This window comes from Gossypium hirsutum, chromosome D04 (assembly GCF_007990345.1).
Source record: "Gossypium hirsutum isolate 1008001.06 chromosome D04, Gossypium_hirsutum_v2.1, whole genome shotgun sequence".
Lineage (NCBI taxonomy): Eukaryota > Viridiplantae > Streptophyta > Magnoliopsida > Malvales > Malvaceae > Gossypium > Gossypium hirsutum.
Window position 1 is genome coordinate 57,537,881 of NC_053440.1, and position 25,064 is coordinate 57,562,944.

The 25,064-nt window shown below is 33.7% G+C and overlaps 3 protein-coding genes across 4 annotated transcripts; 2 read left to right on the top strand and 1 right to left on the bottom strand.

Moving 5' to 3' along the window:
* LOC107911541 (ankyrin repeat-containing protein ITN1) lies at nucleotides 1-2,607 on the top strand. Of its 2 annotated transcripts, none has more exons than XM_016839375.2 (4): nucleotides 1-131; nucleotides 220-1,321; nucleotides 1,416-1,873; nucleotides 1,970-2,607. In XM_016839375.2, the coding sequence occupies exons 2-4, from the start codon at nucleotides 463-465 to the stop codon at nucleotides 2,522-2,524; spliced, it is 1,872 nt and encodes a 623-aa protein (XP_016694864.2). In that variant the 5' UTR covers nucleotides 1-131; nucleotides 220-462; the 3' UTR covers nucleotides 2,525-2,607. The 2 variants fall into 2 exon arrangements, with proteins under 2 accessions (XP_016694864.2, XP_016694863.2); XM_016839374.2 differs by having other exon boundaries at nucleotides 3-131; nucleotides 1,967-2,607.
* Nucleotides 2,608-12,479: 9,872 nt separating this feature from the next.
* Nucleotides 12,480-15,100, top strand: LOC107910823 (ankyrin repeat-containing protein ITN1). The gene is made up of 3 exons (XM_041091062.1): nucleotides 12,480-13,291; nucleotides 13,378-13,844; nucleotides 13,962-15,100. Exons 1-3 carry the CDS (start codon nucleotides 12,505-12,507, stop codon nucleotides 14,505-14,507), a joined length of 1,800 nt encoding a protein of 599 aa, XP_040946996.1. The 5' UTR covers nucleotides 12,480-12,504; the 3' UTR covers nucleotides 14,508-15,100.
* Nucleotides 15,101-19,442: 4,342 nt separating this feature from the next.
* On the bottom strand, nucleotides 19,443-24,794 carry LOC107911542 (agamous-like MADS-box protein MADS4). The gene is made up of 8 exons (XM_016839376.2): nucleotides 24,175-24,794; nucleotides 22,219-22,300; nucleotides 21,398-21,465; nucleotides 21,049-21,148; nucleotides 20,719-20,760; nucleotides 20,246-20,287; nucleotides 19,979-20,124; nucleotides 19,443-19,774 (listed from the first exon to the last, which is right to left on the bottom strand). Exons 1-8 carry the CDS (start codon nucleotides 24,357-24,359, stop codon nucleotides 19,699-19,701), a joined length of 741 nt encoding a protein of 246 aa, XP_016694865.1. The 5' UTR covers nucleotides 24,360-24,794; the 3' UTR covers nucleotides 19,443-19,698.
* Between the last annotated feature and the right edge of the window lie 270 nt (nucleotides 24,795-25,064).

The following is a 25,064-nucleotide window of genomic DNA, read 5'->3' on the forward strand; positions in this document are numbered from 1 at the left end:
AAAATATATAAATTGAAAAATGTAACGATGGTAAATTTTCGCAACACTAAAGTGTTCAAATATGGAAGTATATATAGTTGTGACTTGAATGAAAGATATTATAGGCAAGCAACAAATAGGCAAGGCATTTGGTAAATTTATGAATTCGTAGAAATTTTTTTTTCCTTGAGCTTGGAATGTTCCTAGCTAATTAATTACATTTTGTTTGGTGTTATCTAGGAAAAAAGCTGTGCAGTAGATCAACAAAAATGGAGCTATCGGCAAACATCGTGCTTATACCGGCCGACGATTACAGGGGAGAAGCTAGAACAATATTTTAGGGGCTGAATGAAATTTTAATTGTTTATAGTTTATATTTTTATAATTTTTAAAGTATTAAATTAAATTTTTATAATTTTAAGAAGGTTAAAGTGTAATTTTATCTTTACTAATTTAAAATTTTAAAAAATTTAGAGGACCTAAATGGTACATATTCCTGCGAAGCAACAGGTCCGATGGCGGCCCCGGGTCCGACGGCGGCCCCGGTTCCGATGGCAGCCCCGCCATAAAATCGCCTCTGCCGGTAAACCTGAGGAGCTTGAACAGAACATCACTTACATGGATGCTTCGTTGTATAAGGCAGCAGCAGAAGGAAAAATTGAAGTATTCAATAATTACCAGGAGCTTGACCTTGAATCGCAAAAGACCCCAAACCATGACAACGTGCTCCATGTTAACTTGGCAACCCACGAGCTTGCTGCCTGGTTTTCTAATGGAATTCTCTCAAGCACTAGATCCTTACCCAAATTATATTTTTTCATCTTTTTGTTTTTGTGGTTTTTCATTATTAAGAAAAAAAGTGAAAAAAGATCAAATTTAATCGGACAAATTCTTAACAAGTGTCCGTCACTACTACTCCAAACGAATGCTAAAGGTCAAACTCCCTTGCACGTTGCAGCAATGAATGGACATTCTGCTATTGTTAAACTTCTAATCAAGTCATGCGCAAAAGCTAGAGATGGAGATTTAGAGATGCTAGAAATGGGTCAAGTAAATGCAGTGAGAGAGATGCTGAGGATCACGGATCAGGAATCTAACACGGCTTTACATTTAGCAGTAAAGTATGGCGACGTTGAAATGGTGAAAGAATTGTTGGAGCATGAAGACCCTGATTTTCAGTATTCTGCCAACAATAACCAGGAGACTCCACTTTACTTAGCAGCTAAGAGAGGAGACACGGGCATGCTGAGTATATTATTAGAAATATCGAATTCAACTGGTCATGGGGGTCCCCACAGTAGAACAGCTTTGCATGCAGCAGCTATGGCTGGAGATATTGCAGGTATGTTAATGAGTTAGTTCCATATTTTTTTCTCTTTTTGTTTGTAATAAATAAAGAAAAGGTTTATTTACTTTTTTTTTTTGCTTGGATTTAGAGGCAACAACGATAATATTAAAGAAGAATAGGAATTTGATAAAGAAAAGAGATGAAGATGGGCACACCCCTCTTCATTATGCTGCACACTTAGGTTGCATTTCTGTTGTGGAAGAACTGTTAAAAACGGATGTATCAGCTGCCTATATAGGTGATAGAAAGTTGGGGATGACACCCCTCCTTATGGCAGCCAGGCAAGGTTATCTTGGAACAGTAAGAAAGATTCTCTTTTATTGTCCTGATTGTTGTGATAAAGTGGACAAAAGAGGTTTGAGTTTACTTCATTACCTGGCTTTTAGAGACAGTCCCCATTTTCTTTTCATTCCTGGTGGTACTAAGCCTGAATATGGATCACTCCGAAATCTAAGGAACTTGGAAGGTGACATTGGATTCACACCAGACAAAGTGAGTGATTTTATTCGACATGAGCAACCTTTTACGGCTGATCTGCGAGAAAAGGTGTGTATTTCTATGACTATGGGCTATGGTTTTATTAATATTTGGCTTTTGAATAACCTACAATACAATATGCTTACGTGGCTGGTATGGCAGAAGCCAATTGAAGACATGTTGAAAGCTATTGCACGTGAAAAAGTAGCAGAGTTCCCGGTTTTACCCTTTCACTTACGAACGGTTTCTGCAGAAAGCTTGGAGAAATCAAGAGATACTAATTTAGTAGTGGCAGCACTTATAGCCACTGTGGCATTCGCAGCAGGCATAACTGTTCCAGGTGGTTTCAAGGGTGAAAAGGGGTTAGAGGAGGGCACTCCTATTCTGATTCATGAAATAGCCTTTAAAGCATTTGTGGTAACAAATGCATTGGCCTTTATTTTCTCTATTTGTGCCCTCGCCATCCACTTTGGGGTTAATGATCTTCTTTTATCAAGAATACCTTTTTGGATAACTGATATAACTTTATATCAAACTCGGTCCGCTTCTAATCTCCTTAGTCGTGCAATAACTGTAACGGTGATTGCTTTCAGCACAGGTAGTTATGTGGTTTTAAAACCTTCTCATGGACTTGCCATCGCTTCATGTTTCATCTGTCCTGCCGTATATTTCTGTTATTACATAGAAGTATTTATAGCTTGGGTGAAGATGGATCTGTGATAATAAAGAATTTTGTCACAAATATTGTATTATATGTGACGAGTTTTATATGTGACACTAATAAAATAAGTGTGATTTAAAAATGTTTTATCCACATTTGTTGTGTCAGTTTAAATAATACCACAATTAAATACGGAATTAACCCCTTAAAAACAAATTAAATTGTTGAAAGAAAGATGCATATTGCTCACACATCCTAATTAAAAATACACAATTACAACAACAATAATAATTAAAAAATACTTATTATTAATTTAGACAACGCATTTATGTATTTGTTCGAAAGTAAATCCTATTCTGGTAGTTAAAACAAGCTATTCCCTTTTATTGGACATTAGACAATGTAATATCGTGATATGAATCACTTTTTTATCATGATTCCATGAACTATGCTGCACACTTGGGTTTCATTATGCTGCACACTTGGGTTTCAAGTCTGTTGTGGAAGAACTGTTAAAAAGGGATGTATCAGTTGCCTATATAGGTGATAGAAAGAAGGGGATGGCACCCGTTCTTATGGCAGCCAGGCAAGGTTATCTGGAAACAGTTTCAAAGATTCTCTCTTTATGTCTAGATTGCTGTGAAAATGTGGGCAACAAAAGTTTGAATTTACTTCATTATCTGGCTTTTAGAGGCTCTTCCTCTCCATTAGGACGTTCTCTTTTCAAGCGTGGTGGCATTGAGATTGTATATAGATTACTTAGAAATCTAATTGAGTTAGAAGGTGCTTTTGGAATGACACCTCAAGAAGTTTTTAGTGTACTTCGATCTGAGAAACATCATCAGAAGAAGTGTTGAAGTCAACCCCCATGCAGCAGCTAAGGTGACCATGCAAGGTGGCCATGCAGGGATCGTGCTTTAACAGCAAACCGAAATTGCATTGTTTCATTTGGTTACTCAAATGAACATTTTGTGTTTTAGTTTGTTTTGAACTAAGTTGGTAACTGTATTTTGATGTAATTAGGTGCTGAATGACAAGTTTAGGTAGAAGTTTTTGTTTTTCAATCAAGTTTACCAAGTTACTAGGCAATTTAGTGGTGTTAGGTATGTTATTAGGTGATTACTTGTTTGTTTTACTTGTTGACTGATATATGTAATGGCTTAATGCCTTGTTGATGAGTTAATGAAAAAAATCAGCTCATTTTTCATTCAATCTTCTTCTCTCTTTTCTGTTATTTCACTAGCTAGTTTCATTTTCTGTTTCTGCTTCCGAGTTTGTTTCTTCACCAAGCCTCGAGGCTTGCTATTCAAGCAAGATACAAAACAGCCTGTTGCTACCTCTTGCACCAACAATTGGTATCTAGAGCTTTTGTCTTAGTGGACCTGTTGCCTCAAACCAAGGAACCTGATGGCTTTTTCAGGATTTTCACCAGCAGCCCCACCAGTCTTCAATGGAGAAGGCTTTCACATATGGCTGGTCAAGATGAAGACTTACCTACAGGCCTTCGATCTGTGGGAAGTTGTTAACACAGATGCTGAGCCAGCACCACTGAGGGCTAATCCCACAGTAGCTCAGATCAAACAACATGCTGATGAGAGGACCAAAAGGCACAAAGCCATGTCCTGTATTCAGAACTGTGTATCAGATGTCATCTTTACCAGAATTATGGCCTGTGAGACCCCAAAACAGGCCTGGGACAAGCTTAAGGAGGAGTTTCAAGGCACTGAGAGAACAAGGCAACAGCAGCTGTTGAACTTGAGAAGGGATTTCGAGAATTTGAAGATGAAGGAAGAAGAAACTGTGAAGCAGTATTTAGATAGAATTATGGCAGTGGTTAACAGCATAAGGCTCCTAGGTGAGCACTTTGATGAGGCAAGAATTGTGGAGAAAGTCCTCTCCACTTTGCCTGAGAGATATGAGGCCAAGATATCCTCCCTAGAGGACTCAAGAGACCTTGCTAGCATCTCTTTGACTGAGTTAATCAACACCTTCTATGCTCAGGAACAAAGGAGAGCTAGCAGAGCTGAAGATCACCAAGAAGGTGCATTTCAAGCCAAGGCCAGAGAAGCCTCGAGCACCAATGCTCAAAGAGGCAAAAAGCCTTGGAAAAGCAGGCCTAAGCCTGATGCTGCAAGGAGCAATGACCAGCCCTGCAGATATTGCAAAAAGCCTGGCCATCCAGAAGACAGATGCTGGTTTAGGCTAGATGCAGTATGCCAACACTGCAAGAAGAAGGGCTATGTTGAAAGGGTCTGTAAAAACAGGAGTAAGCCAAGGCAGAATCAATTTCAGCAGTCAAAGGTTGAAGCTCGAGTAGCTGAGGACAGTAGTGACCAAGAAGAACAGGTCTTTGCTGTTTCCTGTTTAGCTGCTGAGAAGAAATGCTCAAAAGGCTGGTTGCTGGACAGTGGTTGCACTAACCACATGTCACCAGATGCCTCCTTGTTTAAAACCTTGGACAGAAGTTATAAAACCAAGGTCAAGGTTGGAAATGGTCAGTTTATAAGGGCTGAAGGAAGAGGAGAAGTGCTGATATGTACTCCCACAGGCAACAAGATCATTCCAAATATGCTGTTGGTGCCAGAGATTGACAGAAACCTTCTCAGCATAGCTCAACTGCTCGAGAAAGGTTATTCTGTTGTGTTCAAGGAAAAACAATGCCACATTACTGATCCAAGTGGATCAAGCCTTATGACAGTCACAATGACTGATAAATACTTTGAGGTTTACTGGGCAAATGACTCAAACTCAGCATACACAACTTCTGTTGATGACTTCAAGCTTTGGCATCAAAGGCTTGGACATGCCAACTTCAGATCAATGGCTCGATTGGCCAAAGAGGGCTTGGCAGAGAACTTCACCATCTCAGTGGAGCATGATGATGTGTGTGAAGTTTGCCAAATGGGGAAACAGGCAAGACTGCCATTTCCTACAAATTCAGCTTGGAGAGCTACTGAAAGACTGCAGCTGGTGCACTCTGATGTATGTGGCCCGATGAGGACTGAATCACTCAGCAAAAACAGGTATTTCATCCTTTTTATTGATGATCTTACAAGGTTTTGCTGGATTTTCTTCTTAAAACACAAGTCTGAGGTAGCTCAAGTGTTTGTGAAGTTTAAAAATGCTGTAGAAACAGAAACAGGTTGCAAGCTGAAATCGATAAGGATAGACAATGGCACTGAGTACACTTCAGCTCAGTTTCAAACCATATGCAATGATGCTGGTATCAAACATCAGCTTACAAATGTCTACACACCTCAGCAGAATGGGGTAGCTGAAAGAAAGAATAGAAGTCTGATGGATATGGCCAGATGTCTCCTGTTTGAAAAGAAACTGCCCAAGACCATGTGGGCTGAGGCAGTAAACACTGCTGTTTACCTTCAGAACAGGCTTCCTACCAAAGCTCTTGCATCCGAGACACCTTTCGAGGCTTGGTTCAGTTTCAAGCCTTCCTTGGCACATCTGAAGGTGTTTGGTTGCCTGTGTTATGCACAAATACCAGCAGCAAAGAGAGACAAGCTCTCTAAAAGGGCTCAACCAGGTGTTCTAGTAGGCTACAGCTCAGTCAAAAAGGGCTACAGGGTTCTGGATCCCTTGACAAACAAAGTCCAAGTGAGCAGAGATGTCATCTTTGATGAAAAAGCCTGCTGGAATTGGGAGAAAAATGAGCCAGAAGCAATTTCAGAAGACCTAGTGCCTAATCAAGCTGAACTTGAGCAGCTAGGACCTGAAATGGATGTTGATGATGTGCCTGTGAGAGGCACAAGGCTCCTAGAAGATATTTATGAAAGGGCACAGGTTGCAATAGCAGAACCTAGCAGTTTTGAAGAGGCTGAGGCAGATGAAGGTTGGAAACAAGCTATGGTTGATGAAATCAACATGATTGTAAAGAATCAGACATGGGAGTTGGTTGAAAAGCCTGCCAACAGAAAGACTATCGGTGTAAAATGGGTCTATCGAGTGAAGCACAATGCAGATGGAAGTTTAAACAAGCTAAAGGCCAGACTAGTTGTAAAGGGCTTCAGTCAAAGGTATGGTCTGGACTACATGGAAACATTTGCTCCAGTAGCCAGACTCGATACAATCAGATTGTTGATTGCAGTTGCTGCTCAGAACCAGTGGACAATCCACCAAATGGATGTCAAGTCTGCATTCCTCAATGGATTCCTAGAAGAGGAGATATACATCGAGCAACCCCCAGGTTTTATAATGCCTGGTAAGGAACACTTGGTGTACAGGCTAAGAAAGGCCTTGTATGGCCTAAAACAGGCCCCTCGAGCCTGGTATGCTCGAATTGACTCATACTTGGTCAGTTTGGGATTTGAAAGGAGTGCTAGTGAGCCAACACTCTATGTTAAGAGGAATGGAGCTGAAACACAGCTTATTGTGTCACTATATGTTGATGATCTTCTAGTGACTGGAGGAGACAAGCTTGTGATGGCTGATTTCAAAGCAAGAATGAAGGAAATGTTCGAGATGTCAGATTTGGGGTTGATGACTTATTTCCTTGGAATAGAGATACAACAAGCTGATCAAGGAATCTTTTTGGGACAAAAGGCGTTTGCTTTGAAAGTTTTATCCAAGTTTTCAATGCAAAATTGCAAGCCAACATGCACACCTATGGCAGTTGGCATAAAACTGTCGAGCCAAGAAGAACATGAGCCTGTTAATGAATCATTTTATAGGAGCCTTGTTGGTTGTTTGCTGTATTTAACAGCAACAAGACCTGACATTCTGTTTGCTGTGAGCATGCTATCAAGGTTCATGCACTGCTGTAACCAACAACATTACAAGGCTGGAAAAAGGGTGCTAAGATACATCAAAGGTACCTTAAACCATGGAATACAGTTTAGAAAGGCTGAAGAGTTGAAACTGATTGGCTACACTGATAGCGATTGGGCTGGTTCAAAGGATGACATGAAGAGCACTTCTGGCTATGCTTTTACTCTTGGCTCAGCTATGATTTGTTGGAGCTCAAGAAAACAAACAATGGTGGCTCAATCGACAGCAGAAGCAGAGTATGTAGCAGCTGCTAATGCTGTTAATCAAGCTATGTGGCTGAGAAAAATTTTGGGTGATTTGAATCTACAGCAGAATGATGCAACTGTGATACATTGTGACAACAAGTCAGCAGTTGCTATTGCTAAAAACCCTGTCTTCCATGACAGGACAAAACATTTCAACATCAAACTCCATGTGATAAGAGAAATGGAACAAGCTCGAGAGATCAAGCTAATTCATTGCAGCTCAGAAGATCAAATTGCTGATATCTTCACAAAATCACTTGGTGCATCGAGATTTGTAAACCTAAGGAAGCAACTAGGAGTCTGCTGCATAGAAGCTGAGGAGGAGTGTTGAAGTCAACCCCCATGCAGCAGCTAAGGTGACCATGCAATGTGGCCATGCAGGGATCGTGCTTTAACAGCAAACCGAAATTGCATTGTTTCATTTGGTTACTCAAATGAACATTTTGTGTTTTAGTTTGTTTTGAACTAAGTTGGTAACTGTATTTTGATGTAATTAGGTGCTGAATGACAAGTTTAGGTAGAAGTTTTTGTTTTTCAATCAAGTTTACCAAGTTACTAGGCAATTTAGTGGTGTTAGGTATGTTATTAGGTGATTACTTGTTTGTTTTACTTGTTGACTGATATATGTAATGGCTTAATGCCTTGTTGATGAGTTAATGAAAAAATCAGCTCATTTTTCATTCAATCTTCTTCTCTCTTTTCTGTTATTTCACTAGCTAGTTTCATTTTCTGTTTCTGCTTCCGAGTTTGTTTCTTCACCAAGCCTCGAGGCTTGCTATTCAAGCAAGATACAAAACAGCCTGTTGCTGCCTCTTGCACCAACAAGAAGGTGTGTGAATATATATTGCATTTCCATGGGTATGGTTTTATTAATATTTAAATTTACAATCGGCTAATGTGGCTAGCATGGCAGAAGCAAATCAAAGAATTGTTGGAAGAAATTGAGAATGATCAAGTGGCGGACGAACCAGTTATTCAATTTGGCGTGTGAAATAGTTCTAAAGAAAGCTTGGAGAAGAGAAGAAATGCTCATTTAGTAGTGGCAGCACTTATAGCTACGGTCGCATTCGCAGCGGCAATAACTGTTCTAGGTGGTTTACAAAGTGAAGGCACTCCCCTTTTGATAGATGAGGCAGCCTTTAAAACATTTGTTGTAACGCCTTTATTTTCTCTGTTTCTGCCCTGACCACCCACTTTGGGGTTCTGGATAATCTATTATCACGATTTAATTTTTGGCGTGAAATAGTTTTATATCGAACTCGGTCTGTTTCTGGGATCCTTGGCTATGCAACGGTTGCGATGATGATTGCTTTCAGCACAGGTAGTTATGTAGTCTTAAAACCTTCCCACGAACTTGCCATTGTTTCTTATCTCATCTGCCCTAAATTTTTTCTCTGTATGTGGGTAATTTTGAATTGAATCCTATAATACGTTAGTAAAATATAAATATGATAATATTACCTTTTCAACTATTACAATGTTGTTCCAATTTCTAGTGCTAATGTTACCTCAATGAACATTACTTTATTATTATTATTTTTTGTGATATTTCTAATAGTGTTAACAATCTTCATTTAATTGAAATCAATATACTGTTATTAGTTGATAGGTATACAACTTTTGTAAGCACTTGATCCCATTGTATCCCATTCGAACTTATTAAATATACTTTGAGGGCATTTACTTAAACACTTGGTGTGTGCAGTTTTCTTGTGACTTTTTTATTCGTATTTTCTTTTTTGTTTTTGAGTTACTTCTGCTTTATTTTGGTTTATTAGAGAATTTTCTTTTAGAATTCTCGCATTTTCAAGGGTAATGTTGACTTAGATGAATTTGAAACAAATGAATTGCTTAATACCATGCAATTTATCAGACTAAAATTTTAATTCTGACACATACGTGTTGAGAAGCGAATTGTTTCGTTATTAAATGAAATAATGAAATTAAATTTAGGCACTTAATTATGATAAAAAAGAATTCAAGCAGCGAATTCAACCTTAAAACTAAACTCATGTACCAAATTGGAAAAAAAATCTCAAATACATTAACTTTCTCTTAAATCTTGTCATTGAATAAAGCAAAAGCTATGGTTTGCAAACAGAATAAATAGTGCGAAGGAAATGGTAGCTCCACCTTCTTTTTCCTTTATACTTGAAGCACTTTTTTTATTATATTGATTTCTTTTACAATGTTAAATAATTTCACGTGGAGGGGCTTAAGAGAGAAATTAAGTTTATATTTTTATAATTATTAAAGGATTAAATCAAATTTTATTATTTTTAGGAGGACTAAAATATAATTTTATCTTTACTAATTTAGGTAATCATATGTCAAATAATATGATTTATTAATAAATCTATAAAGGTTACTAAAAGTTACTATAAACTTTTTATTATTTCCTTAAAAATAAATAAATTGGTCATAATCCACCTTTTCACTTATATATAAATATTATATACGTACTTTTTCATTAACAAAATTCATGGTTTTACTATTATACTATTTTTTTGGTAAATTATCAGAATAATCACTTTTGTTTAGTCTATTTTAGTCACTTATGTTAATGTGTTGTAATATTTTAGTCATTGAGCTATTAATTTTTGTTAATAGTATAATGATAAATTGATATGACATGTTAAATCATCATTTCAAACAAAAATTTTAGGTTAAATTATACAATTGGTCCCCATATTTTTTTTCGTTTTGAGAAATTTAATTTCTTTTATGTTCTTTTAATTTTTTCTTCTTTTTTTTTTCATTCACTTCTGCTTCCTCCTCTATTTTCTTTTTTCTTTTTTTTTCTTTGTTTTCCATTTGTTAAATTTTTTTAATCTTTATGAAAAAAGAATGGGCAAAAGCTTAAACCAAAATAAAACTTGCTTCTCATATTCTCATCTCACAATTACAAACCTTCTTCGTCCATCATCGCCTTAACGAATCAATTTGGATATTTTAATGACCACCATATCTATCTTACCTACAACATTCTCGCCATTTCGAAACTACATTGTTTCAAAGGTTCTTCAAACGAACCCTACACTCTCAATGACTAAAACGATCACCATACAAAACTTACCCTCAATTTTACTTAAACCAGTTTGGTTTCATGCTCCCTTTCTTTCTTCGGTTCATCCATGCTTGGCTTCCAATCAAGCTTGTTTGGCAATATCCAAGAAAGTTATCCTCTTCTTTACCGTATTACACTATGGTAATACATATATAATCACTTGTATGTGTGGTTAAAGACCACTTGGATTTTTTATTTGTACCCGAAATTCCTAATTTCTATTTCCTAAAACAAAATATATCCCTTTCTACTTGAGAATTTCGTTAAAAATATTCATTTATTATTTATTATTTGATTGTAATATGATATGAGACGAAAAAGAAGGAATGGAAAAAGTTTAATCTCTATTAAATTTTCTCATTGAATAAAGCAAAAGTTATGGTTTGCAAAGAGAATAAATGTTGTGAAGGAAAAATGTAGGGAAAGAAGAATAAAAATATACGCTTTCTATTTTATTATAGAAAAAAAAAGATACCATGTTTTTCATGTTTTCAAAATTTTAATTTTATTTATCAAATGTGTTTTTCAATTTGAAAAAAAAATAAAAATTAGAAAATGAAATATTTCTTTGAAAATGATAATAGGAAATAAAAATAAAAAAATATTGTAAGAACCGAAGGAAGCTTAACCCTTTCTTTTGTTTTTTTTTTTTTGATTAATATACCATTTGGTCTTTAAATTTGGCTCTAATGTTCAATTTAATACTCAAACCAAATTACTTCATATAGCTTTATAAATATTTTCCATGTGTACTATGGTAAAAAAAAAACATAAGTATTTTAATTGAGATTAAAAAAATAGGTATTAAAAGAAACATTGAAGCTAAATTTAAGCATTTAATTATGACAAAAAGAAATTCAAGTATCGAATTGACAACATTTGGACACCAAATTAAACCTTGAAGCCAAACTTATGTACCAATTTGAAAAAAAAAATCTCGAGTACGTTAACGTTCTTCTGCTATTAAATCTTCTCATTGAATAAAGCAAAAGCTATGATTTGCAAAGAGAATAAATGGTGTGTAGGAAAAATGTAGGGAAAGAAGAATATTAAAAGGGAAATTGTAGGTCCATCTACTTGGAGCAAATTTTTTATTATATTGATTCCTTTTAATGAAAAATAATTGTACTCAGGCGCAAAAGGTGGGAAAAAAAAGTTTAGGGGGTCGAAATTAAATTTTAATTTTATAATAATAAAAATGTAATTTCACCATTTGAATAGCCTATATATTTATAATGTTTAAAAGATTAAGTCAAATTTTTATCATTTTAGGGGAGCCAAAGTGTAATTTTATCTTTACTAATTTAAATTTTTTACTTGTACTACGAGTTGTATTGCATTTTGCTCCATTTTCTAAAAAAAAAGTAAATTAGTCATTGTATACTAGATCAAAGATCAAGTTGGTTCTTCTGGTAAAAATTAGTCCATGTACGTTAGAATGAGGGACATGTTGCATGTCATGTTTAACTATCTAACTATTCTGTTTGTTTTGCCCGTTTTCACCATAGAAAAGGATGAAACTTTTAATAAAAATGATCAGTTTACTTTTTTATCTAATGAACAATAACTAATTTACTCATTTTTTAAAAAGAAAAGGTAAGATACAATCTTAAACCCTAAACCTTCATAGTACTTTTACCTTAATTAATGCTCATAGCAAGAATAGCATTGTTGAGGATTATGCTACGCGAATGTGTTAAGGAAGAAATTGAAAAATGTAACCGTAGTTCTTTACGCAACACTAAAGTGTTCAAGTAAGGAATTATATATAGTTGTCACACTTGAATGAAAGATATTATAGGCAAGCAACAAACAGGTAAGGCAATTGGTAAATTTCTGAATTTGTAGTACTTTTTTTTTCCTTGAGCTTGGAATGTTCCTAGCTAATTAATTACATTTTGTTTGGTGTTATCTAGGAAGAAAGCTGTGCAATAGATCAACAAAAATGGAACCATCGACAAACATCGTGCTTACATCCTCCGGTGAACCTCAGGAGCCTGAAGAGAACATCACTTACATGGATGCTTTGTTGTACAAGGCAGCAGCAGAAGGCAGAATTGAAGAATTCAATAATCACCCAGAGCTTCAACTTGAGTCGCTAAAGACCCCAAACCATGACAACCTGCTCCATGTTAACTTGGCAACCCAGGAGAGTGCTGTTGACAGTGATGACTCATTATTCATATTATTCCCCCGTGTATATGTATTATTCCATCAGTATTTGAGTATTTTCATTAGTATGATAAAAAGAGAAAAGAGATCAGATTTTTTTGAGCAAATTCTCAGCAAGTGTCCGTCACTGCTACTCCAAACGAATGCTAAAGGTCAAACTCCTTTGCACGTTGCAGCAAGGTATGGACATTCTGCTATTGTGAAACTACTAATCAAGTCTTGTGCAAAAGCTAGAGATGGAGATTTAGAGAAGCTGGGAATGGATCAAGTAAATGCAGTGAGGGAGATGTTGAGGATTACGGATCAGGAATCGAACACGGCTTTGCATGAAGCAGCAGGGTGTGGCAATGTTGAAGTGGTGAAAGCATTGTTGGAGTTTGAAGACCCTGATTTTCCGTATTCTGCCAACAAAAAACAGGAGACTCCACTTTACATTGCAGCTAGGAGGAGAGGATCTGGGCGCTTGTTGACTCTATTATTAGATAAATTCAAATCAACTGGTCATGGCGGCCCCCACGGTAGAACAGCTTTGCATGCAGCAGCTATGGCTGGAGATGCAGGTATGTTGTTGAGTTAGTTCCTTTTTTATATTAAAATTTTGAAATAAATAAACAGGTCTATTGACATTTTTTTTGCTTGGATTTAGAGGCAATAAGGGTAATATTAAAGAAGAAGGGGAATTTGACAAAAGAAAGAGATGAAGATGGACACACCCCTCTTCATTATGCTGCACACTTTGGTCGTAGTCGTAGAATCTCAGTTGTGAAAGAACTTTTAAAATGGGATGTATCAGCTGCTTATATAGGTGATAAAAAGAGGGGGATGACACCCCTTCTTATGGCAGCCAGGCAAGGTTATCTTGTAACAGTTTCAAAGATTCTCTCTTTATGTCCAGATTGTTGTGAAAAAGTGGACAACAAAGGTTTGAGTTTACTTCATTATCTGGCTTTTAGAGTTTCTTCCTCCCCAATAGGGCGTTCACTTTTCAAGTATGGTGGTAGTGAGATTGTAAATGGATCATTCAGAAATCTAAGAAAGTTGGAAGATGCCTTTGGAATGACACCTCAAGAAGTTTATAATGCACTTCGATCTGAGAAACATCATCATAAACAGGTGTGTGTATATATATGTGGGGCATTTCCATGGCTATGGTTTTATTAATATTTAAGTTTTGAATTAACATATTTAATAAACCTACAATACGATCGGCTAATGTGGGTGGCATGGCAGAAGCAAATCAAAGAATTGTTGGAAGAAATTGAGAATGATCAAGTGGCGGAGGAACCAGTTTGTAGCTTTCCCATACGAAATGTTTCTGCAGAAAGTTTGGAGAAGGAAAGAGAGGCTCATTTAGTAGTGGCAGCACTTATAGCCACCGTCGCATTCGCAGCGGCAATAACTGTTCCAGGTGGTTTGCAGAGTGAAAAAGGGTCAGAGCAAGGCACTCCCCTTTTGATTCATGAGGCAGTGTTTAAAGCATTTGTTGTGACAAATGCATTGGCCTTTATTTTATCTGTTTCTGCCCTTACCATCCACTTTGGGGTTCTGGATAATCTATTATCACAATTTAAATTTTTTCGTCGAACAGTTTTATATCGAACTAAGTCTGTTTCTGGGATCCTTGGCTATGCAACGCTGGCAATGGTGACTGCTTTCAGCACAGGTAGTTATGTGGTCTTAAAACCTTCCCACGAACTTGCCTTTGCTTCGTATCTCATCTGCCCTGCCTTTCTACTCTGTATTTGGGGAATTCTGAATCCTTCAATAGATATGTAAAATATAAATACGATAATATTACTTTATCATTGATGTTAAGATAAAATAAAGTTTCATAAATAAAGTTGTTATAAGTGATGTTTGTACTGCTTCTAAAAAGGGAAAGTTTCATAAGTTGTCGTTTCCTGTTTCTACTACTGAATATACTGATCCCTTTTCTTTGGTTGTTTCGGATTTATGGGGACCTGCCTCAGTTGCTTCTGGGTCAAATTGGTATTATGTCTCGTTTATCGATATGTGTTCTCTGTTCACTTGGGTGTACTTAATTCGGCAGAAGTCTTAGGCTGTGACTTGCTTCATTCAGTTTCGGAAACTCATTCAGAATCAATTCGTCAAATCTATCAAACAGTTTCAAAGTGACTGGGGTGGGGAGTATAGAGTGGTCGCTTCAGTTATGGCTTCTCAAGGAATCATCCATCGTATTACATGTCCTCATACTTCTGAACAAAATGGCATTGCAGAGCGTAAACATAGACACATTGTGGAAATGGGACTCACTCTTTTAGCTCAAGCAGGGCTTTCAATGGAATTTTGGGCTTATGCGTTTACATGCGCGGTTCACTTAATAAATCGCCTTCCCACACCAGTGCTGGATGGTAAGACTCCGTATAGAGTTATGTATGGGCGTGATCCTACCTATGATCATTTGTGTATTTTTGGGTGTTGTTGCTATCCGTATTTGCGGCCGTTTCAATGTCACAAGTTAGATTTTCGGTCTCAACCGTTTATGTTCTTGGGATACAGCTCTTGTCATAAAGGGTATCAATGTCTTTTACCTGATGGTCGAATTATTGTCTCTCGTCATGTAGAGTTTGATGAATCACGATTTCTTTCTCCGACGTCCCTATCACGCTCTACTCGAGAGGTGCGTACTATACCTACCTGTTTTCCTGTGCTTAAGAATAATGTGTCTTGTCATAGGAACACAGTAACTGATCCTGCATGCCCGAGTCCTTTGAATGGATCTTCGGTTCCTCAGAATGGAGTAGATATTAGTCCAACAAGTACTAATTCTCATAGTATTCCCTCTTTAAATGGGTCTTCGGTTCCTCAGAATGAAGTAGATATTAGTCCAACAAGTACTAACTCTCATAATATTCCCTTTTATTCTGGTGATCAGTCTCCCACACCAGTTGTTCCAATTTCATCTGTTCCTATAGGACCAGAGATTTCTGTGCCTGATACGAATGTTCATCCCATGACTACTCGATCAAAGGCTGGTAATTTTAAATCTAAAGTCCTTGCTGTTGAAGTTAGTGAACCATCAACAATTGAGGAAGCTTTTGCTAGCCCTGAGTGGCAGACTGCTGCTCAAGCTGTGTATGATGCCATGATTCGTAATGGTACCTGGGAACTTGTCCCTCTGCCATCAGGTCACAAATTTATCGGCTGCAAATGGTTATTCAAAGTCAAGAAAAACCCAGACGATACAGTTGAACGGTGCAAAGTGCGTCTAGTTGCGAAAGGTTGTTCTCAAGTTCCGGGCTATGATTTTCAAGAAACATTTAGTCCAGTAGTCAAACCTGCCACTATCAAGGTTATCTTGTCGATTGCGGTTACTAAAGGTTGGTCGTTTCGTCAGGTTAATGTCAACAATGCTTTCTTAAATGGTGATATTGATAGAGAAATATTTATGGAGCAACCCCCGGGATATGTGCAGCTTGGGTTTGATGGAAAACCCTTGGTCTGTCGTTTAAAAAAGGCTTTATATGGTCTACGTCAGGCTCCTGAGAAGTTAAGGATGTTTCTTCTGACAGTTGGGTTTGTTAGTTCAATGTCCGATGCATCGTTGTTTGTTCTTGCTTGTTCTGACTCCATTCTATATGTTCTTGTGTATGTCGATGACATAATCATAACTGGTGATTTATCGTCTTCTATTGACTGGTTTGTGAAGTTGCTGAATGATGAATTCTCGCTAAAAGACATTGGAAGTCTTAATTATTTTCTGGGTATTGAGGTCACTAGGTCCTCCGCTGGGTGTCTTCATATCTGTCAAAAGAAGTACATTCACGATATATTGAAACGCAGTGGCTTGTCTAATGCTAAAAGTGTTCATACACCCATGATTAGTTCGTCTCATATTTCTAAGGATGACGGGGATCCTTTGTCTGATCTGACTGAGTATAGGAGTTTGGCTGGTGCATTACAGTATGTTGTTATTACTAGGCTTGATATTGCGTATGCGGTAAACAGGGTTTGCCAGTTCATGCATAATCCTACCACAGTTCATATGGGTGCTCTTAAGAGGATATTGCGGTATTTGTCTGGAACTCTTGATTTTGGGATTGCTTTTCGTCGGTCCGGTTTATTATCTCTGGTTGGGTTTTCTGATGCTAATTGGGGGTTGGATTTCGATGATCAACGATCAACTTCAGGATATTGTGTATTTTTTGGGTCCAATCCTGTGTCATGGTCGTCTAAGAAACAGCAGGTCGTGTCTCGGTCTACAGTGGAGGCTGAATACCGAAGTCTTGTTGCTGTAACCAGTGATGTCATGTGGTTACTTTCGTTGCTTCAGGAGTTGCACATTAAGTCTACTGCTCCGCCTAATATCTGGTGTGATAGTTCCAGTGAAATCCATTTTACTAGAAACGGATTTAAAATTTATTTAAAAATATTAAAAATTATTAAAAATTGTAAAAATTAATAAAAACATTAAAATTTTGTAAAAATATATAATAAAAAATTTAGAAATGTAAAAATGATTAAAACATTGTAAAATTTTCAACATCTTAAAATTTTAAAAATTTTAAAAATTAAAATATATTAAAAATTTGTAAATTTTGTTAAAAATTATAAAAATATACACTTCATCCAAACAGAAACTCCCATAATCAATTTTTTTTGACAAATCATAACTAGCACCAAAATAAAATTTATTAAAAATTTTAAAATATTTTAAATATTTTTCCACAATTGAAAGGAAAAATTATCATAAATAAATTGAAATTTTCAATTTTTTGCTTGAATCCTGTTACCCTCCCTTTACCTCATCAAACTTGATCTGCAAAAAGTAGATGGTGGGGAAGAAAGAAAAAGAAAACTTTTTAATTACCTTTGAATTAAAAAAACAAATTTAAACCAATCTTGATCAAACCTTATTAAAAAAACAATTATTGCATCAAATTATAAATTTTTTATTTTTATCATCAATGTTTTCGACCGGTTTTGTTTTGGTCTCTCTTTATTAAATCGTTAGCGGAAATGAAAATGTATTTTTTTATTGGTATACTAACATATTTAATCATTAATATTTAATCATTTTATCAATTTGATCCTAACTTTAAATAATTCAATAAATTTAATCTTTTGTATATACAAATTAGAATTATACATATTAAAATTTAATTGAAAAGGATTAAATTAATTGAAAGTGTAAATAAATCCAAGAATGAATAATTGAGCTAAAATGAATGGAATTTAAAATTTAATTTTGAACTCCAACAAAATTCGGTGTCTACAAAGATACTTTGTGTAAGCCCAATGCAAGGTTGAACCATTCCCTCTGTCTGTCTAATATTTGTTGTAGAATGAATTTGGACTTTGACCATACCTTGACCTTGACTTTGACTTTGACCTAATCTTGGATCATTGGGCTTGATTTTGGGCCACTAGACTCGACTTTCCACTGGGTTTGACTTTTTAAACCAATTTTGACTTCATTCTAAAATCAATTTCTTTTTTAATTTGTTTTTAACAATCTTATTATTATAAGTTCTAATCATATGCTCTTTTTGACACAAAGTCTAGAACTACCCATAATTCTTCTTCAACCTATAAATAGGAAGATAATGCGTTCAGTGTACTTGAACTCACATTCTCCTACATTGACAAAATGCTCATACCAATCGAGTTAAGACACTAAGACATTCAAAGTCTTTCATATCTATTTTATTAAATGCTACTCAAATTAAAATAAACTCCAACTTGAACTAATAATTAAAATTAAAATTTATTTTCAAATCCGAATAAAATTAGATTTAATGTTACGAATAAATTTGGGTATATAAAACATAAACAATCAGATTCTAAGTCTACTTTATAATGATATAAATGGAAATGTCATAATGACTTATATGGTACTTTAATTTTATAAAGAAAAAGTTATTTTAGTTTTTTATTTAATTTTTTATTTCTTTTAGTTATTGACTTTCATTATTTGTTAAATTATCCCAAAAATGAATGAAAAAAGATAAAGTCTGTTAAATTTATTAACATAGCATCCACGTATATTTCATATCAGTAAAGTTAGCAGATATTAACTTTAACATCTATTTTGATATGACTTGACAAGTAAGTAAATTTAAGAACTAAAAACGACAAAAAATTTAAATGAAAGATTAGAATAAATTTTTTTATAAAGTGAAACATAATGACTTATTTTCTCAAAATAATCAATTTTTACTGAAATACTCGTGTCGTTTAAAAGACAATAGAAAGAATAAATTAAGGAAGTTAGTGGATTTATATTTGAGGTTGAACTTTGGTTTTTTTTTTTTTAATTTGAGAATGCATTAAATATAAATCTCAAAATTCAACCCTAAATGAAATAGCCATTAATTAATATACGGTTTTACATTTTTTTATACATTTTTATACTATTAATATTTTAACGATTCAATCATTGAATTTATCAAGTTAATTGTACTAGTAATGCATGTAAATTTTTAAATTGATCCAATATCTCTATCATATCGATCTAGAATATCATCTATATCAATAACATTTAACTGATTAAATTTTTTTTCACATAAAATGAATAGTTAAAAATTTTAAATTATATCAAAATTGACAGGCATGATCTACATGAATACACTACGAAATATAACGACCAAATTATTAAAACTACTTAAATTGTACACCGGTATAAGTAAATCCCTCTTCATATTATTGTAATTCTTCCATCTAAAGAAAGGATTAATTATAAGTAATAAATAAGCGAAACAAAACATTAGTCTCTTAACAACAAATTAACTTGTTCAAAGAAAGATGCACTTTATAGCTCACACAGATGGAGTTTGTTATAGTGCATCCTAATTAAAAACACAAAGTTACAATAATAATAATAATAATAAATCCATGGCACTACATATTTCTTTTGTTTCATACAATAACATAAAATAAGTTTCTTATGAAGAAATCCATACCCATGGTTTCTTCTTCTTTATATAGATATATAGAGATATATATGCTATGGTAACCAACCTGTCATATAATTATTCACACTTGGCCCTGCAGTCACCACTGACATTGGATCATGCTGATATCTGTAATTAAAAGAAATTAACCGATTTAGACTTATTCATGAATCGTATTATCGATTCAAACCAGAAAATTGCTTAAAATATGGGAAGGTAAATAAATTAAGTCCGTTTAAAAAATGAATTTTTATGATGTAGAAACCAATGAATCGAACAAATTCAATTCGATAAAGCATTCTGTTCTTTGAAACGGAATCAAAATTTACGTACCCGATTTGTAAAGTTGGCTCACAGTCCAGTGGATGGAAGAAGGCATCGCCATGAGGCTGATGATGAACCTGTTGACGGCCATAGCCGACGTCTTCCGTTGCATTTGGATTCAATTGTAACGAATTTACTTGATACCCTTCCACCAACTATAATAAATCGATTCCAACCATAATATTTAGTTTTGATTTTTTAAATCTAGATAATAATCTTCAATTCTAATTCTAAACCCTAAAAATATTTTAAAAAGTATAAATAAATAAAGCTTACCCTTTGTTTTAGGGTCTTATTGGCTTCATTAAGAAGATGTTCCTGCATGAGAAGGAAAAATAAACAAATAAATATATTTTCAATGGTGAGAGAGAGAAGAGATTGGTTTTTTTTTCATAAATTCATTTCATTCCATAAAAACATATAAGTAAATGAGAATAAATGTCGTATACAGATAACTGTCGATAAAATCATTGATTCAATTACATTAAATAGTCTCGTATCAGATAAAGAGTCTTTTTGGATGAACGTTTACTTCCAATGCTGTGTGTTTAACTTTCTTTTTATCTCACACTATAATATCAAATTTCACACTATTGTTATTTTTACATTAATCACAGATAAATGCATCGCTTATCCAAAAAAGCCAAACAAGTTTCTATTGTTTGAATTAAGCCTCCTGCTGAAATAGAGAGCAATGATTTAAAAAATAAGTCTTGTAATTAATTAATCAAAGATAATTAATGGCATACCTTTCTTTGGAGATCATTGAGCTGATCAAGCATGTATTGGGTCTACAACAACACGATATTTAGTCAAATCAGATATGCAATTAAAGTCACAATAGAAAACTGGGAAACAAACATTTAAAATATCTTAAATTTCATCATTTTACAAAATAAATCTATCAAATTAAAATTTTTGGGGTCGATTTCAATTTAGGTTATTTCAAGTTCGAATCATTCATGTTTTATTACTTTGTAAAAAAAAATTCTAATCATTTTTAATTGAGTTAACATCAGATTAATTTGTGATACCAACTCAATTAAGCACATTATATATGGTATAGATTGTGAAATTACCCGTGTTGATCTGATTAGCTTCAATGATGAATCAAGTTGTTTCTCAAGTGACTCGAGCTCCTTGCTGCTCAAAGGTCCCAAATCTTCTCCTAGTAAATTCCTAATAAATCAATCAAAAAAATAATTAACGAAATCAAATATCCTGATTCTTTGTTTTTCTTAAAGTATTTATGTTCGAAACTTTTATCAGACACAATCTTCAAAAATCCTTCAAATGTCTAAAAATGGCTCATAAAAATTTAAACATATCTATATTGTATATATATACTCATATCTGATACTCATTCTTAAATTTGTTTTAACATAATCGAATAAACTACGAATTTAGTTCATTACAATTGTAACTCACCTTTGGGACCTTTGTAAGGCATCGTAACGTGCTTTAAGCTTCAAATATTCCTGTCGACTGCTTAATTCCTACATATGCACACCATGAAAATGCATTTACAACATGTCTAAAGAATGAAATATTTGATGGGAAAATATTTGGTATACTATTAGTGAAGTTTTTAAACTTCACAAACTAAGTTAGGGAGTTGATAAGTGTTTTATAAGGGCATAATAAAATATTTTTTTTTAAAAACACACATAACATTTTTTAAAGGTTGCGAATGGAATAAAAAAGAGACTCATACTTGATATTTTTAATCTTTTTTCATGTTATGCATGTTCGTTTTACGATCTATGTTCAGGTTCGTGGCTGCCTCTCCCAACAATGTTGTCTCCAAGTTTTGAACCTACGTTCTTCCCTTGGAGGTGCAATGTGCATTACAATTACACTCAATCACTTGTTGATTAAATATCTTTAATTTTTTTTATACTTAAAAGAATATTTTTATTTTTATTTTATTTAGATAGTTTCAATATATTAATCCAAGAAATTTCAATGTAAAAAAAAATAAAAGTAAAATATTATACATTATCCAAACAAGGAACGAAGAATCCTTTTCGTTAAGTTACTTAACTGTTTCTCCTCTTACCTCAATCCAAACATACCGTTAGAACTTAAATATTATCGTACTCAAAGTTTAGTTAAAGAAAATATCATTTCGACTCTACCAAACATTATAACCCTAAGTTATAATTGCATTTAATAAAAGTTGTATTTACTTTGTAAATGTGATATATATATACATACATATATATGAAGTTATAGAGTTTAGATGTTACCAAAGCAGCCTCCCTAGATGACACATTTGGCTCAGGAGCTCCATAGTTGCATTTTTGGTACCTCTCCAATGTTTTGATCATGCTAAAAAATTATTTGAGGTTAATTTTAGTTAAAATTAAGGATATAAAAAAACTAATTAGTACAACATTAATCACAACTATATAGTTAAAATTACAACCTTCAATGTTTCTTTATAAGCGGAACAATATTGTTTTGCAAAGATAAATCTCAAAACTACAATTATACAACTCTTAATCAAATGATAAACATCCATGCTTCATCAACATCGTACTGTGTTTATTATGGTTGTGTTTATTATGGTTGCAGACATAATCAATATCATAATAACTATTCCATAAACAAAGGAGCAAAATAGCACTTGTAAATTTATCGCAAAAATAACAATCGTAATAAAAAAATTCAAAGGTTGGATCATATTCGAGTTCAGGTATTTTTTTTAACCTATCTTTATCGGCTTGGGTCATGTTTATATAAAGAATTAAAGCTTGAATACCCTGAAAAACCAAAACCCTAAAAGAACCCATAGGCATTTCATGGAGATTTCTCCATTTATCCACTTTTCAACTGATAATTGAAACAAATTTCAGGAAACAATAAATGAACAAAATAAAAAGGAAGTTCGTTTGTGTAGGAAATCCGACACAGTACTAAAATGTCTCGTTTGTCTTCGCTGCTTGATTTGATAAATGACATCTGAAACTACTTGATTGGATCAGAAGAAAACATTGAGCTTTGTTGCTTTTATTACAAAGATCCAATGGATTTTTGTCTGTTTTTTTTTTCAAACTTGCTTCTTCTTTTTTTAACTTTTCACAATCACAACCAAGATTAAAAGAAAAAAGACTAGATTTTCAGTCGAAAAAGAGTAAATAAAACCCTAAGAAGCTTAACAAAGATGGAAGATGGCCATGTTTTTTTTTATATAGTGATTTAAGAACTGAAAAGAAAAGTAAAAAAAAAAAGAGAGAGAGAGAGAGGGAGAAAACCCATTATTTTAATAATTTCATTCATGAATTTCTAAACAAATATATGAAAAAAAAAACAAGAGAAAACCCTTTTTGTAAAAATAATTTCATTCATGAATTTCAAAGCAAATATGTGAAAGAAAATACAAGAGAAAACCCTCTTTTTAGTAATTTTATTCATGAATTTCAGAACAAAGATATGAACAAAAACAAGAGAAAACCTTCTTTTTTTAATAATTTCATTCATGAATTTCAAAACAAAATATGAAAAAACAAGAGAAAACCTTTTCTTAAAAATAATTTCATTCATGAATCTCAAAGCAAATATATGGAGAGAGAAAAAAAAGAGAGAAAACCCTTTTAAAAAAAGCATTCATGAAATTCATAACAAATATATGATAAAACAAGAGAAATCCCTTTTTTGAAAAAAAAAAATTCATTCATGAATCTCAAAGCAAATATATGAAGAAAAAAAAGAGAGAAAACCCTTTTAAAAAAAATCATTCATGAAATTCAGAACAAATATATGATAGAACAAGAGAAATCCTTTTTTTTTTAAATCATTCATGAATTAGCTTTAAAAAAAAAGAATTTCAAAGCAAAGATATGAACAGATCTTTAAGTTTTCTTCAATTTTTAGATCAAAGACAGAAACTTTTAAACTTAAAAATGAAGAGCAAATACATGAAATTAGAATGAAATATTTAAAAAAGTAAGATCTTTTTTATATAGTTTAGGGTTTCAGATCTAACATCAAAAAATAAGATGAGCACTTTAGTCCCTCCTATAAACACCTACACATTTCATCAAAAACACCCAAAAAAAAATCAAAAACTTAAATTTCTCCTCAAGAAAAACAACAAAGAATCTAAGAGGAAAAAAAGGGTTTTTAGTTTTTTTTTATGATACACACACATATGAATATGCATGTGTATGTGTATGTGTGTATGTATGTATGTATATATATACCTTGAGCTGCTGCAAAATTCGTACAACTTTCCTCTATTGGAGAAGATGATGAGAGCAACTTCAGCATCACAAAGAACAGAAAGCTCATAAGCTTTCTTCAAAAGACCATTTCTTCTCTTTGCAAAAGTGACTTGCCTGTTGATCTTGTTTTCAATCCTCTTAAGTTCAACCCTACCTCTTCCCATAATTTTTTTTTATAATTTTTTCACTAAAAATCAATGAGAACCCAAACCCTAAAACCAACAATCTTTCCCTTTTGAATTGTTTTGAGACCAAAAGGAAAAGGGATTTCACCTGTTTTTTTTTTTTTTTGTTCTTGTTGGTGAAGGTGTTTAATGATACTTTTTTTTCTCTATTTATCTTCTTTGGAGAGTTTTTTTTTTAAGATATTCTTGAGCTAAGAACTTCATTAGAATCTAGGATTATCTAAAAAACATTCTAAAATAATTATGGGAAAATGAAAATGAAATGAAATTTAAAAAAAGAAAAAAAAATAGTACTGGTTTGTGATCTAAAGTTAAACAACTCATAAGATCTTTTTCTTTGTTTAACACGCTAATAAAAAGGTTATTTATAATAGCATACTTAAAAGATTGGCAGTGAAAACAAGGTGAAATATGAACTCGGGTTTAATTTAGCTGGTTCATAGCATCGTTTTATAAAGATAATAGCGTGTATTTTTAAGTTGAAAACTCGATAGCGTGTATTTGTACTGAGTTTGAATCCTAAAGTTATCATAGTTGAGACAATTTTACCTAAATATCACATTTCGACCCTATCAAAATTAGATTTAAATTGTAAAACGGATGAGTACATCTGTCTTTATAAAGAAAATCGAAAACCAATTCAAGTTGCAGTTTTTGATTTGATTATTTTTTATAATTATGTTA

Bases quoted from the DNA above. Each gene is read 5' to 3' on its own strand.
- LOC107911541 (XM_016839374.2), top strand. From the start codon at position 463: ATGGTACATATTCCTGCGAAGCAACAGGTCCGATGGCGGCCCCGGGTC. The intron at 1,322-1,415 runs GTATGTTAATGA...GCTTGGATTTAG, and splicing joins TATGGCTGGAGATATTGCAG to AGGCAACAACGATAATATTA. The intron at 1,874-1,966 runs GTGTGTATTTCT...CTGGTATGGCAG, and splicing joins CGGCTGATCTGCGAGAAAAG to AAGCCAATTGAAGACATGTT.
- LOC107911542 (XM_016839376.2), bottom strand. From the start codon at position 24,359: ATGGGAAGAGGTAGGGTTGAACTTAAGAGGATTGAAAACAAGATCAAC. The intron at 21,466-22,218 runs GTAACATCTAAA...GTGCATATGTAG, and splicing joins CATCTAGGGAGGCTGCTTTG to GAATTAAGCAGTCGACAGGA. The intron at 21,149-21,397 runs GTGAGTTACAAT...TTGATTTATTAG, and splicing joins GCCTTACAAAGGTCCCAAAG to GAATTTACTAGGAGAAGATT.
- LOC107910823 (XM_041091062.1), top strand. From the start codon at position 12,505: ATGGAACCATCGACAAACATCGTGCTTACATCCTCCGGTGAACCTCAG. The intron at 13,292-13,377 runs GTATGTTGTTGA...GCTTGGATTTAG, and splicing joins AGCTATGGCTGGAGATGCAG to AGGCAATAAGGGTAATATTA. The intron at 13,845-13,961 runs GTGTGTGTATAT...GTGGCATGGCAG, and splicing joins AGAAACATCATCATAAACAG to AAGCAAATCAAAGAATTGTT.